The sequence below is a fragment of the Dioscorea cayenensis genome, chromosome 11 (genome assembly GCF_009730915.1).
Source record: "Dioscorea cayenensis subsp. rotundata cultivar TDr96_F1 chromosome 11, TDr96_F1_v2_PseudoChromosome.rev07_lg8_w22 25.fasta, whole genome shotgun sequence".
NCBI classification, from domain to species: Eukaryota; Viridiplantae; Streptophyta; class Magnoliopsida; order Dioscoreales; family Dioscoreaceae; genus Dioscorea; species Dioscorea cayenensis.
The window spans coordinates 4,736,138-4,747,277 of record NC_052481.1 but is presented as its reverse complement, the minus strand read 5'-3'; the positions used below and the strand labels follow the sequence as shown (position 1 = coordinate 4,747,277).

General features: G+C 34.1%; 2 protein-coding genes across 2 annotated transcripts; one reads left to right on the top strand and one right to left on the bottom strand.

Annotated features, from left to right (window-relative positions):
- Positions 1 to 2,179: 2,179 nt before the first annotated feature.
- Positions 2,180 to 6,895, top strand: LOC120272401 (26S proteasome non-ATPase regulatory subunit 13 homolog B-like). Its single transcript, XM_039279224.1, has 6 exons — positions 2,180 to 2,480; positions 4,094 to 4,540; positions 5,300 to 5,380; positions 5,624 to 5,820; positions 5,908 to 6,007; positions 6,317 to 6,895. Exons 1-6 carry the CDS (start codon positions 2,325 to 2,327, stop codon positions 6,500 to 6,502), a joined length of 1,167 nt encoding a protein of 388 aa, XP_039135158.1. The 5' UTR covers positions 2,180 to 2,324; the 3' UTR covers positions 6,503 to 6,895.
- A 560-nt stretch (positions 6,896 to 7,455) lies between these two features.
- On the bottom strand, positions 7,456 to 10,335 carry LOC120271497. The gene is made up of 3 exons (XM_039278177.1): positions 10,186 to 10,335; positions 9,083 to 9,253; positions 7,456 to 7,834 (listed from the first exon to the last, which is right to left on the bottom strand). Exons 1-3 carry the CDS (start codon positions 10,252 to 10,254, stop codon positions 7,613 to 7,615), a joined length of 462 nt encoding a protein of 153 aa, XP_039134111.1. The 5' UTR covers positions 10,255 to 10,335; the 3' UTR covers positions 7,456 to 7,612.
- Positions 10,336 to 11,140: the final 805 nt, after the last annotated feature.

Sequence of the window (11,140 nt, the reverse complement as noted above, 5' to 3'; positions counted from 1 at the left end):
TTACGGTTTAATAAACGCCCCCTATGATGTTTAAAGGAGAATACAATTAACAAATTAAAAGCTTCAAAAAACTGCAGCCATAATAAACACTTAAAAACATCGACAGACCATATATTTTTGCACAAATCTAAATCCACAAAAACACATAAGAATTTGAGTTTATATACGTTTACTTTGAAGATTTAAGCATAATACAAATAATGAAAGAAACTCTAATCTCTAAAAGTACCATGATTAAATAATACATTTTGCATGAATCTGAATCCAAAAATATGTACATGATAAATGATAATGTACAATGAAACTTTAAGACTTAAAAAAAGAAATCCATGGATCATATATTTTACAAGAATTGGATTTAAATTCAAGATATAAACAACATTAAAAGTAAAAAAGAAGAATGGCTTAAAAGCAGGAAAATTGCGAAACTAACCAGCGAGATCTTAAGGGTTGTGGTCATAAACATTAACTTCATTGAGGATGTTGTTAGGCAGTGGGAGATTAGCTAGTTTCCTTTTGAGATATTCTTGGATTAGTTCTTCGTCAGTTGGAGGCTTTAGCACACCTGTAACTGGATTGTTCACCATCCCTTGCTGCTAATGCTTAGTATAGTTGCTCATTTATGCTGTAAAGATAATTTAAAAAAAATAAAGCAAAGAAAAAAAAACTGTAAATAATATAGTTCTTAAATTTCTAAAGAAAGAAAGAAAGAAAAAAAAGGTTCTTGCTCAAAATTCTTTTGATTTTAAGATAAAATGATGAGGTTTTTTTAGTGAATTAAGGGGGTATTTGGCTCCTAGATTTATGCCTTGGGAGAGGGAATGAGATGCACCCATAAAGTTTAAACCCATGTTTGGCTAGGGGTGAGCAAAAAATCCAGATCCGATGATTCAATCCGGTATCAGAATTTTTTACCTGAATTTTTGGGTATCTGATCCGAAAAAAATGTCGGGTACCCTATCCGAATTTTTTAGATGAAAACTGGGTCGGATCCGGGTCGGGAGATATTAAAAATCGGGTAACTGAATTTGAACCAGTTTTTATTTTTAGTATATTCTTACATATAGATACATAATAATTTTAAATTTTATATGGTTTAAAAAGTAAAAAAAAAAAATCCAATTCCCTTATATCTAAACCCTCTAAGAGTTATATATATAGATATTTATGTATATTAATAAATTTAAATTTACAAGGGCTATAAGTAAAAAAAAAATTATTCAAATGTCTATTCTAATAACTTAAGGAGTTATATATATATATATATATATATATATATATATATATATATATATATATATATATATATATATATATATATATAAATTTGAATTCTACATAGATTAAAAGTAAAAAGACAAAAAATCCCAAATCTCTTGCCTCCTACTTCCTAACGGCCATCATCCTGCCTCTTCTCTCTAATATCCATCCAAATCTATTCTCTTTCTAGCAACTAATGATCATTATTGATGAGACACTTAATGCTTTCGAAGATTTTTTCTTTTAATGACTAAGATTAATAAAACTCTATATTATTTTTGTTATGAATTTCGTTGTGTAGAGAATAATATAAGAGTTTAATGCACTTTATAATTTATAAGCTTTTCATATTTGTTTTTTATCCAATGTTATTATATAAAGAAAATCTATAGAGTAGATAAACTTAAATTCGGATCCGGATATCCGATATCTGATCCGGTTTAAACAGTGTACAAATTCTCGATACCCAGTTTAAGCCGGGTCGGATACGGGTCGAGTTTTTGCCGATTCAAAAAACCGGATCGGGTATCCAGTTTTACTCACCCCTATGTTTGGCAACCCAAACAAGAATGGCTAGAGGGTTATCATGGTAATGGGATGGAAGCATGTGGAGGTGTTTCCAGTTTTCTCAAAATTGGGGGATTTAGACTATTTAGTATTGAAATGACAATTATACCTTACCTTTAGAAAAAAATTTCCACCATGTTAGTTAATCAATGGGGCAAAGCATGAAAAGATAAACATGTTAAGATGATCAAGAACTGTCCGGTTAAAATGATTTATTTAATAAAACATTAGAATTAAAACCTAATTATCGGATTCGGATCTTTTAATTTAACCGAATCCGAAAGAGTTGTGGGCCCCATCAAATAGATAAATAAATAAAATAAAAAAAGCTTTTAAAGAAAAAGAAAAAAAGCCGGCGCTGGCAAAGAACATCATCTTCGCCGCTGCGATCAAAGAGCACAAGAAACAGAGAGAAAGAGAGAGAAGCCCAAATCTAGGGTTAGGGTTAGGGATTGGGATCCGATCTCTTCTGGCTCTTGGTCTCTGGAGCTAGATTAATGGCGGCAGGGGCTTTGCAGTACCTGGAAACACAGCGGAACGCGCGGCCGGAGCTTGCGGAATGGTACTCAGCGTTGGCGGATCTTTATCAGCGGAAGCTATGGCATCAGCTTACTCTCAAGCTCGAGCAGTTTGTCGCCCTAGCTGTCGTTCAGGTTTGCCCTCTTTTGCTTCCCCCTAGGTTTTCTTGGATCTCTTGTTTATGCTTGCTCTCGCGTTGGATGTAGAATGGTTGGCTTAGGGTTTTTTTTGGATGTTAGAGTTTTATAGGTTGTTTGATTGGGAGAATGCGTGTTTCTGTGTAACTGGATTGCTAACGGCTTTTATGTGTTATATATAGTATCAGAAACATATCTGGAAACCCAGAAGCACTATAATCAAAGGACTCATCTTGTTGGTTAATGTTTAGGATCAAAAAGTCATATTTTTGGACTAATACTACTATTGAGGACTTGTCTGAGTCCATGTTTCCTAGCTTCAATATTTGAAATAGAATCATCATTAACATTTTGCTAGTCTGCAAAAAGAGGATTCTACAGTTAGAACTTTGAATAAAGAAGTCAAGTCCAGCTTTACCTTCACCCAGCTTCTAGGCAAGTGTAAGTGTTAATTGAGTATTCATCTTCTGATGGTGGCTTCCTAGGAGTATTCTCTAGCCATCGCCTGCGTCCTTAAAACTGAGATACTTGGTTTCCCAAAGACAAGACTGCATTTTTTTTTTTTTTTAACAATTTCCCCAAGGAAGAAGCAATATTACATTTCAAAATTCATTCGGTATAGCAGAAACCTCAAATTGCATAGTTGACCATTGTCAATATAAATTGCCACATCTCCAGTGAGAATGCACATTCCAGAGCTTATTACATTATCAACTCGGTTGACACTCTGAACTCTGAAACATTGGAAGAATATGCTAAGTGTTCATAGGCTTCATTTCAAGTATTTTAGCCCTGATCTTAGAATGAATTCTCTGAAGACAAAACTTATGGGATAGGGGATGCATTAGGATACGACTAGCATGACCACACCAAGTGTCAACAACAATAGTATAGAATTCAGGTTATTCATGCCACTAGTTCTCAAATTGGAATGGAGAAATACCATGTGGGGTGAGGAAATCAAACTTTATAGAAAGAAGGGAACTATTAGAAGAGCATCTAAAAGAATGACAAACAGGATGAGAAATCCAACTACCATCAGGAATATCCTGGGTTTTATCCACCATCATTTTGTTATCATTCTATCAAGATTACCCATCACGGCGATCTGCAGGGTCCCCAACAATTCAGCAATTGTAGCAAAAGACAGAGAATTAGGATAACTGTAAACAACTTAGGGTGCCCATCAATATTTGGATATTTGGTGGCTTTTGTTTTCCCTTGAATTAAACTCGTTCTAATGGGAGGTGACTGAAATCTAGAATGGAGTTCTATTCTATAATCCATTTCCAATGTTAGAGTACCTTGTATTTATGATCAAATTGTTATTATTGTTCTTTTTTGAGAAAATTTTAGGAAAAAATAATTTTATCATGAGTAAAAGCTGTTTGACGAACTGTCTATGACTCTATATTTTTCTGGCATAACTCTCTCGATCAGTAAACTCACTGCTATTGATCTATGTAATTATTTTCAATGTCATTCCTGACAAGAAGGTAATTTTTTTTTTTTTTACATTTATCGGAAGTGTTATGTGATCTACTTCTTGTTGTCAAGTTTGGCAACTTTGCTAATCTTTATGGCACTTTCATTTTCTCAACCCTCTTCAGGCAGGCGATGCTCTCATACAGTTGTATAATGACTTCATCACAGACTTTGAGACAAAGATTAATCTCCTCAAATTGGCACACTTTGCTGTGATTGTTTCTCGTCAATATTCTGATAAACAAGTTGCCATCAGCTATCTTGATGGGGTGATTGAAAAGTTGCAAGCAACTAAAGAAATGCGGATAGAGGAGCCAATCCTGTATGTTAAAATGCAAATAGCGGTATTTAAGCTTGAGCAGGGGAATCAGAAAGAGTGCAAGAAACTTTTAGAAGATGGCAAGGCTACATTGGATAGCATGACTGATGTTGACCCCTCTGTTCATGCCAGTTTTTATTGGATATCTTCACAATATCATAAATCACGTCAAGAATTTGCTGAGTTCTATAAGCACACCCTTCTATATTTAGCCTACACCACAGTGGAATCTCTCTCAGACTCCTTCAAGCTGGTATGGCTTGTTACCATTGAAAATGCAAGCATGGAATATATCTTCTGTTTTCTATTTTCCTAATTTGTTGTAGATTGCTTCATTCTTCCTTAATTTAACATCCAGTATCATATTTCTGCACTGCCCTTTCCATGCATGCCATTTATCAAAGGCTCAATACCCTCTTTTCTGCTTTATTAACTAATTCTTTGGTAATTATTGGGTTAGCTTGAAAAGCAGAGTGTCCCATATTGCCTTGAGAACTAACATGCATTTACATATTTTAAAAATTTTATATTTGTCTGATGCTGTTATTTATATTGTTGCAACTGTTGTAACTGAAATTAGAGTCCTTATGATTGAGTTCACAATTTTCCCTTTGATATTGCTTGCACTGCTTTCAATTGTCTGTGATATGGATTTGCAGTTTTCATGATTAAATTTGAATGTCTTAACTCACTTAAATGACATTTCATGGAGGAATGTGACTGCATGCTGTTCTTTTCTATGGGTTGAGTTGGCATTGATTAGCTGAACAAATGAGTTCTCATTTGTGTAGCTCTGCCTTTTTTTCTATATGAAGTTTTAAAGTACGACAGTAGTATTGCATGATAGAATAGGCCTTCTCATGAGAAAGGGTTGTGCAAGGTCATAAATGGTAAGGTTGTTCAGGTGGATTCTGGAGATGCAGGTTTCTGTAAAATTTTATGCAATATAACAGTTATGATTGTTGCATGCTATTCAAGTGTTAATCGGTGCTTGTTGTTCCTCTGTTTTCAGGATTTGGCTTTTGATCTGTCCCTTTCTGCCTTACTGGGAGATAACATATATAACTTTGGGGAATTGCTGGCTCACCCAATTGTAAGAGAAGTCTTGTGACTTATATTTATTCTCTAAAATGATTACATGTGTTGTAGATCAGTTGATGGATACCCCTTTTTCTTTGTTGGTGTTATCTTTTCCTTGCTTACATGTTTTTTTTTTTATAATTGTGCCAGTAGCACCTCAACACACGGTGTAATGCCTTTTATGAGTTTCATTTCTACGCCCATGGTGAAGTTTATCTTTCTTGTTTAATATATCCTGCTTTTGTACTAATTACAGATAAACAGCCTTTTGGGGAGCAAAGTAGAGTGGCTGTATCATATTCTTCAGGCATTTAATACTGGAGACCTGGTCCGTTATCAAGAACTGTGCCATGCCCATAATGCTGCCTTGAACGCTCAACCTGCATTGGTAGCTAATGAGAAAAAACTGTTGGAAAAAATCAACATTCTCTGTTTGATGGAAATAATTTTCAGGTAAGGCTGATCTAGCAGTTTTAATTGTGGTTGGAATTTGTAACTTAGTATATATTTTGATGGGAACTTCTATCACATGACTTGCAGCCGACCTTCTGAAGATCGAACCATTCCATTAAGTGTCATTGCTGAACGCACAAAACTTTTGATAGAAGATGTGGAATATCTTCTCATGAAAAGCCTTTCTGTAAGTACATTTTACATATTGCAAGTTGTTGCTTGATCCATCTGTGCAATCAAAACATACAAATGTCATAATTCAACTAATTTCTGTTCTATGAAATCAGTTAAGAATGCTTTCTGATGCTTGTTCCGTACAGCTTGAAAATAGCTCCTCATGTTGTCCTTAGCCATCACAGAATTATCAAAATCTGGTTTTGCCTGTTTTTATAAACTATTACATTTATTTATGCACAATCTTTGAACCTCAGATCTCTGTAAACTATGATTAAAAGGCTCAGCTGCTCAGCTACCTTTCACTTATTTCCTTGTGCAGGTGCATCTCATTGAAGGCATAATAGATCAAGTGGAGAGCACAGTTTATGTCTCATGGGTGCAGCCTAGGGTTTTGGGTATACCACAAATCAAATCCTTGCGTGATCGCCTGGATGTTTGGCTTGGCAAGGTGCACTCGGCCTTGCTATCAGTTGAAGCTGAAACTCCTGATCTAGTCGCATCCTAAGGTGCAACATCACCATTTCTCTCACTAGTACTTCATGATAATTGTCCACCTCCCTGAATGAAGATCAGACAATATGAAGATATCACCTCGGAACTCGTCTCGAGTTTGATCTTAAAGTTATTTCTATGCAATTGGTGAACATTATGAACACATATTGAAGCAGTTATTTCTTGGATTTCTGAGAAATTTGGTTCAATGCTTCTGAGAACCATGGATGCAAAAATGTTTCTAAAGAGCTTCATTGGTAGTGTTTGTGTTCTGCGGACAAGTTCTTGGTTTAGTCCATAATGCAAGAAGATCATTAATTTTGTAGAATACTTTGTTATCTTCATGTGTGTGAATGTTTTTGGGTAGTATAATCATAATGCATTGTCAGGGTTTATATTTTATTTTTGTCTTGAAGAACAATGTGGATGGATTGGTTTACTTTTGTGTCTAGTGTGTTCTTTCCCCGGAAGTCATGAACCTTGAGCTTACCAGTTAATGAAATATGGAGTTTGAGCCTGCTTTGCTAATATAAATATTTTATTTTATTTTCTTTAATGAGTAGACATTGTAATTTAAGTGACTCCAACAGTTAAGAAGTTTTTTCTTTAATACATTTACATTTATTTTCAAAGAAAATCGTGTAACCTTCCTTTAGAAAGTTTCTCTTAAAATTTAGGTGTAAAATGCTATCTCATGGTTAAAAATAAAAATTGTAAAATAACAAAACAATCTCTTGCACTTTACATTTAAAAAAGAAAGTAATATTGAAAAGAGAAAAATAAGTGGAAAAAAAAATTGAATAAGAACCTAAATACAGGAAAATTAAAATTAGGCACTCAAATAAAGGCAAGCAACATAGAGCTTGCGGAGGACAATTAAAGGCCATGTGAAAATTATCAAATTTCCAATAAAAGGCTTGCATATCAATGCTATACATCAGTTTCTATGACAAGAGGCACAACCAATCACCAAACTCCAATATATATATATATATATATGTCAAATTTTAATTGAACTATATCATAATTCAGCCTTGTATCATCAACAAGTTTACCAGGAAAAATGTACGTAATTCAAGAGAGAAAAGCACAGAAAATTAGATACAACAATGTGTAATAAAAATCAAACAGTTCGATCTCCAGCTGCATTGCATTCTTCCAGGAGGTTAATCAGATCATGTTCAGGAGCACTCAATGAGGGCAATATATGTCGTCTTGGCGGTGTTGGTCTTGGCTTTGTTCCCTCAGTTTCTGTCTCAAGTTGTGATCCCTCCTTCACCACCGGCAAGTCTGTTCTCACTCTTGTGCTTGCAGAGGACTTTCGTTCTTTCCAAATCCTTGCATCCTTGATTTCAACAAACATTCAGATCAAGGTGTCAAATGTTTAGCTTCAGGAAAAGGCATCAATTATATAGCATTTTGTGTGAATTCATTTCTATATCAAGTTTACTGTGCTAATCATCCAACATTTCATTTCAACATGTTTGGTTCAAATACTTGCTTCAACAAAGATGTCAAAATGCAATTGTTTCATTTTCAAACATATGAAATTACTCACAAAGATGAATAATTAAACTTCCAAATCAGGATTCAAGGCCAGCAGGCTAGCTTTTGGTGAAGGCAACCTATCAAAATCCTTGTATCCTTCATGGGGGGTTGAAGTTATAGAAAGATATCATATTATTTAATCAGTGATAATCTGCCTTCAAAGCTGAAAGAATAGGAAGTTCTACTATGCATGGAAACAATAGTTTAAAGTGCAAAAATAAAAAGAAAAGATCATACAATTCCAAGAAATTTCTGACAAAGAACACTGCATTTATCATTCTTCATATCTCATATATCCTGCTGAAATGACAAAATAACCTGTATGCTGACCACAATTTCTGGTTTAAACATCAATTATGTAAAGTTAGGTATGTTCACCCATCACTTACTCAGGAAAAACGATGTAAATGTGTTTAGATTAAACATTTTTTGTTTAGCCCATTGTTTGATTTGATTTCTAAACCCTAAAGTAAACTAAACATATTCATTTTGGCCATTGAACCATATGAATTTGATCATTTTGGTCTATCCATCCAACACAACAGCTTATGTGACAGGACACATTGCTTGAGTCCATGTTAATCTCTATTCATTTTGTTTAATTTATAAACAAATTTGTGTAGTTCAAGGAATAAAATACACTTTTCTTTGCGCTTCATAGGCTGAAGCAGACAATGTCCCAAGATTAATTGCTGCCAGTGGCTTTAATCATTAAATTAGAATCATATTTACCAGTGAATTAAGCCTTGATCGGACTGCATTTAAGCATTTCCACAACTAAGAATATGAAAACATTTGACCGAAAAGAAGATCATAAAAGTTTACCGGAATTTGACCTTCTTATTTCATATCTAAAATATTATTTTAACACCATAGGAAAGCATTAACGAGCAGCCCACATCGACTGCCAAGTTCAATTATTCACAAATAGTATATCCCTGCCCATATAAACGCCACCAACCCACATAACAGCAATCAGATCCACAATAGAAAAGGGACAAAAGGAATCAAGAAAATCGGGACAGCTAATAGAGTTGATACTTACATTTAATATGGAAGGTTCTGGTAATGGGCATCTGACAGGTTGATCACGGTTTACTGGCTCGGTTGGGTGTTCAACTGGCTTGAACTCAACTGCTGCTTCAATTCCATGTGCAACATCAGCTGGTGCAGAGCTTCCTACTTCAACATTAGATGGTAATGTCTCTGTCATATCCTACAACATGAACATTCACTCATTTTATTAGTGACAAGATGAAATTAATTAATTTACCAAGCCATAGAAAAGACAAAAGCAAGTGAATGAACACATTTGGTTGGATGGGCGTAGTGAACGAAATTAATTAGTGAAATTCACAAGTTAAGTTGAAGGAAAAGGATGGCTTTTGATTAGCTTCATCAGCAAAAAAGTAGAAAATATAGCTGCAATCAGACAAGATAAAAGCAAAACCAATTTAATGACTGCAAAGAAAGCAAAATAAAGAAAGAAGAAAAAAAAAAGCTTATAAATCTCATGAAAAGATGGACCAAAATCACAGACTGACAGTCTAACTTTTGTCTATCCTTTCCATTTCTTTACTTTATAATTAAATCATTTGTATCATAAACATGTCAGTGAGAAGAATGCAAACTCAGCACAATCTTATCCAAGTCGTCAACTATACAGCCGGATTTCAAACATAAATGTTAAACAAGGAATCCAAAAAATATAAGGGAAAAAAGAAACCAAATGGAACAGTGAAGGCAAAAGATTGAATATTATAACAACAGCACAATCCAAAGCTTTAAAATCCCTAAAGAGGAAAAAAGAAAACACTTCCAGTTTATCCAGAGAGTAAAGTAGATAAAGACAAAATGAATATAGATAAACATCAAATTAAACTTAATTCAACAAAAAGGGATACAGAAACACAAAAATTGATTGCTTTTCCGAAGATCTACCTAAAAAGAAGCTCCTTTACAGTCCTAGAACATATCTTTAATCATTTTCCGAAGACTAAACACAAACAAGCTTTGGAGAATCGCTAAGAAAGCAAAACAAAGTTAGATAACAAAAATAGTAAATGAAACCAAACACAGCAACCCTTGATTCATTCCGAAAGATCTAAATACAAAAAAAGAGATCCTTTTTGAGGCCTAGGAGCTTACAACTGCACTCTGAGTCCGCCGATGGCCGCTCCGAACGCTGCCGGAGAACCTAGAGAAAATCCCGACCATCTCGAGAGCCGCAATCGAACCCCCAAGGTCTCTCTCCCCCTCTCTCACTCTCGCTCTCCGGAGAAAAACGAAGACTATAATATATTAAAAAAAAAAAAAGGAAGAGTGGGGGAATGGACGGTGACGGGAACCGATCCAATTGGTTGGGCGACGCGGGTAGGGATCGGGTCACCGCCCATAAAGAAAGAGGAATAGAGATGTCAATGGGCCTAGACTAGACAGAAGCCTATTTCCGCCCTGTCAAGACTTAGGTAGTCAGGATCGAACTGTTAATAATATCAACAAATATATATATATATATACACAAAAATCATAGATCATCAAATTAAACTAAACTAATAAAAAATCGAATTAAACCACAAGAAGTATTAAATTGAAATATATCAAATTAAAAATTATAAAATTGAAGAAATAATTGAAAAAATATATCCAGGATATGACTAGACAATTGATTTTGAAAAATTACTAGAAGATTGATGATGTAAAATTTTTAATAGAATGCAGGATAAAAATTACTATCCTATAAAAATAAAAATAGAAGAAAATTATATAATGGAAGAAATTAATAATAATGAAGAAGATGGAGAATATCAAGAAATGATTAAACAATTAGAAGAAAATAATCTAGAGGAAATAATGATGAATGTAGAATCAAGAGCAAGTAATAATACAGATAATCAAAGAATAGAAAGTTCAAATACTAGAACAATAGTAACTCTAACAACAATTGAAAGAACCAGTAGAACAACTCAATCTTTACAATTGCCATCCCAACATTATTTCAACTCAACTAATTACTATGAACAAAATTATAAAACATATAAAGGAAAACCAGATTCATTAGAAGTTATAAAACAATGCCTAGACAAAACAATGAAGGAAGCAT

Bases quoted from the DNA above. Each gene is read 5' to 3' on its own strand.
- LOC120272401 (XM_039279224.1), top strand. From the start codon at position 2,325: ATGGCGGCAGGGGCTTTGCAGTACCTGGAAACACAGCGGAACGCGCGG. The intron at 2,481-4,093 runs GTTTGCCCTCTT...AACCCTCTTCAG, and splicing joins TCGCCCTAGCTGTCGTTCAG to GCAGGCGATGCTCTCATACA. The intron at 5,381-5,623 runs GTAAGAGAAGTC...TACTAATTACAG, and splicing joins AATTGCTGGCTCACCCAATT to ATAAACAGCCTTTTGGGGAG.
- LOC120271497 (XM_039278177.1), bottom strand. From the start codon at position 10,254: ATGGTCGGGATTTTCTCTAGGTTCTCCGGCAGCGTTCGGAGCGGCCAT. The intron at 9,254-10,185 runs GTAAGCTCCTAG...TTCATGTTGTAG, and splicing joins GGCGGACTCAGAGTGCAGTT to GATATGACAGAGACATTACC. The intron at 7,835-9,082 runs GTAAGTATCAAC...GTTGAAATCAAG, and splicing joins CAGAACCTTCCATATTAAAT to GATGCAAGGATTTGGAAAGA.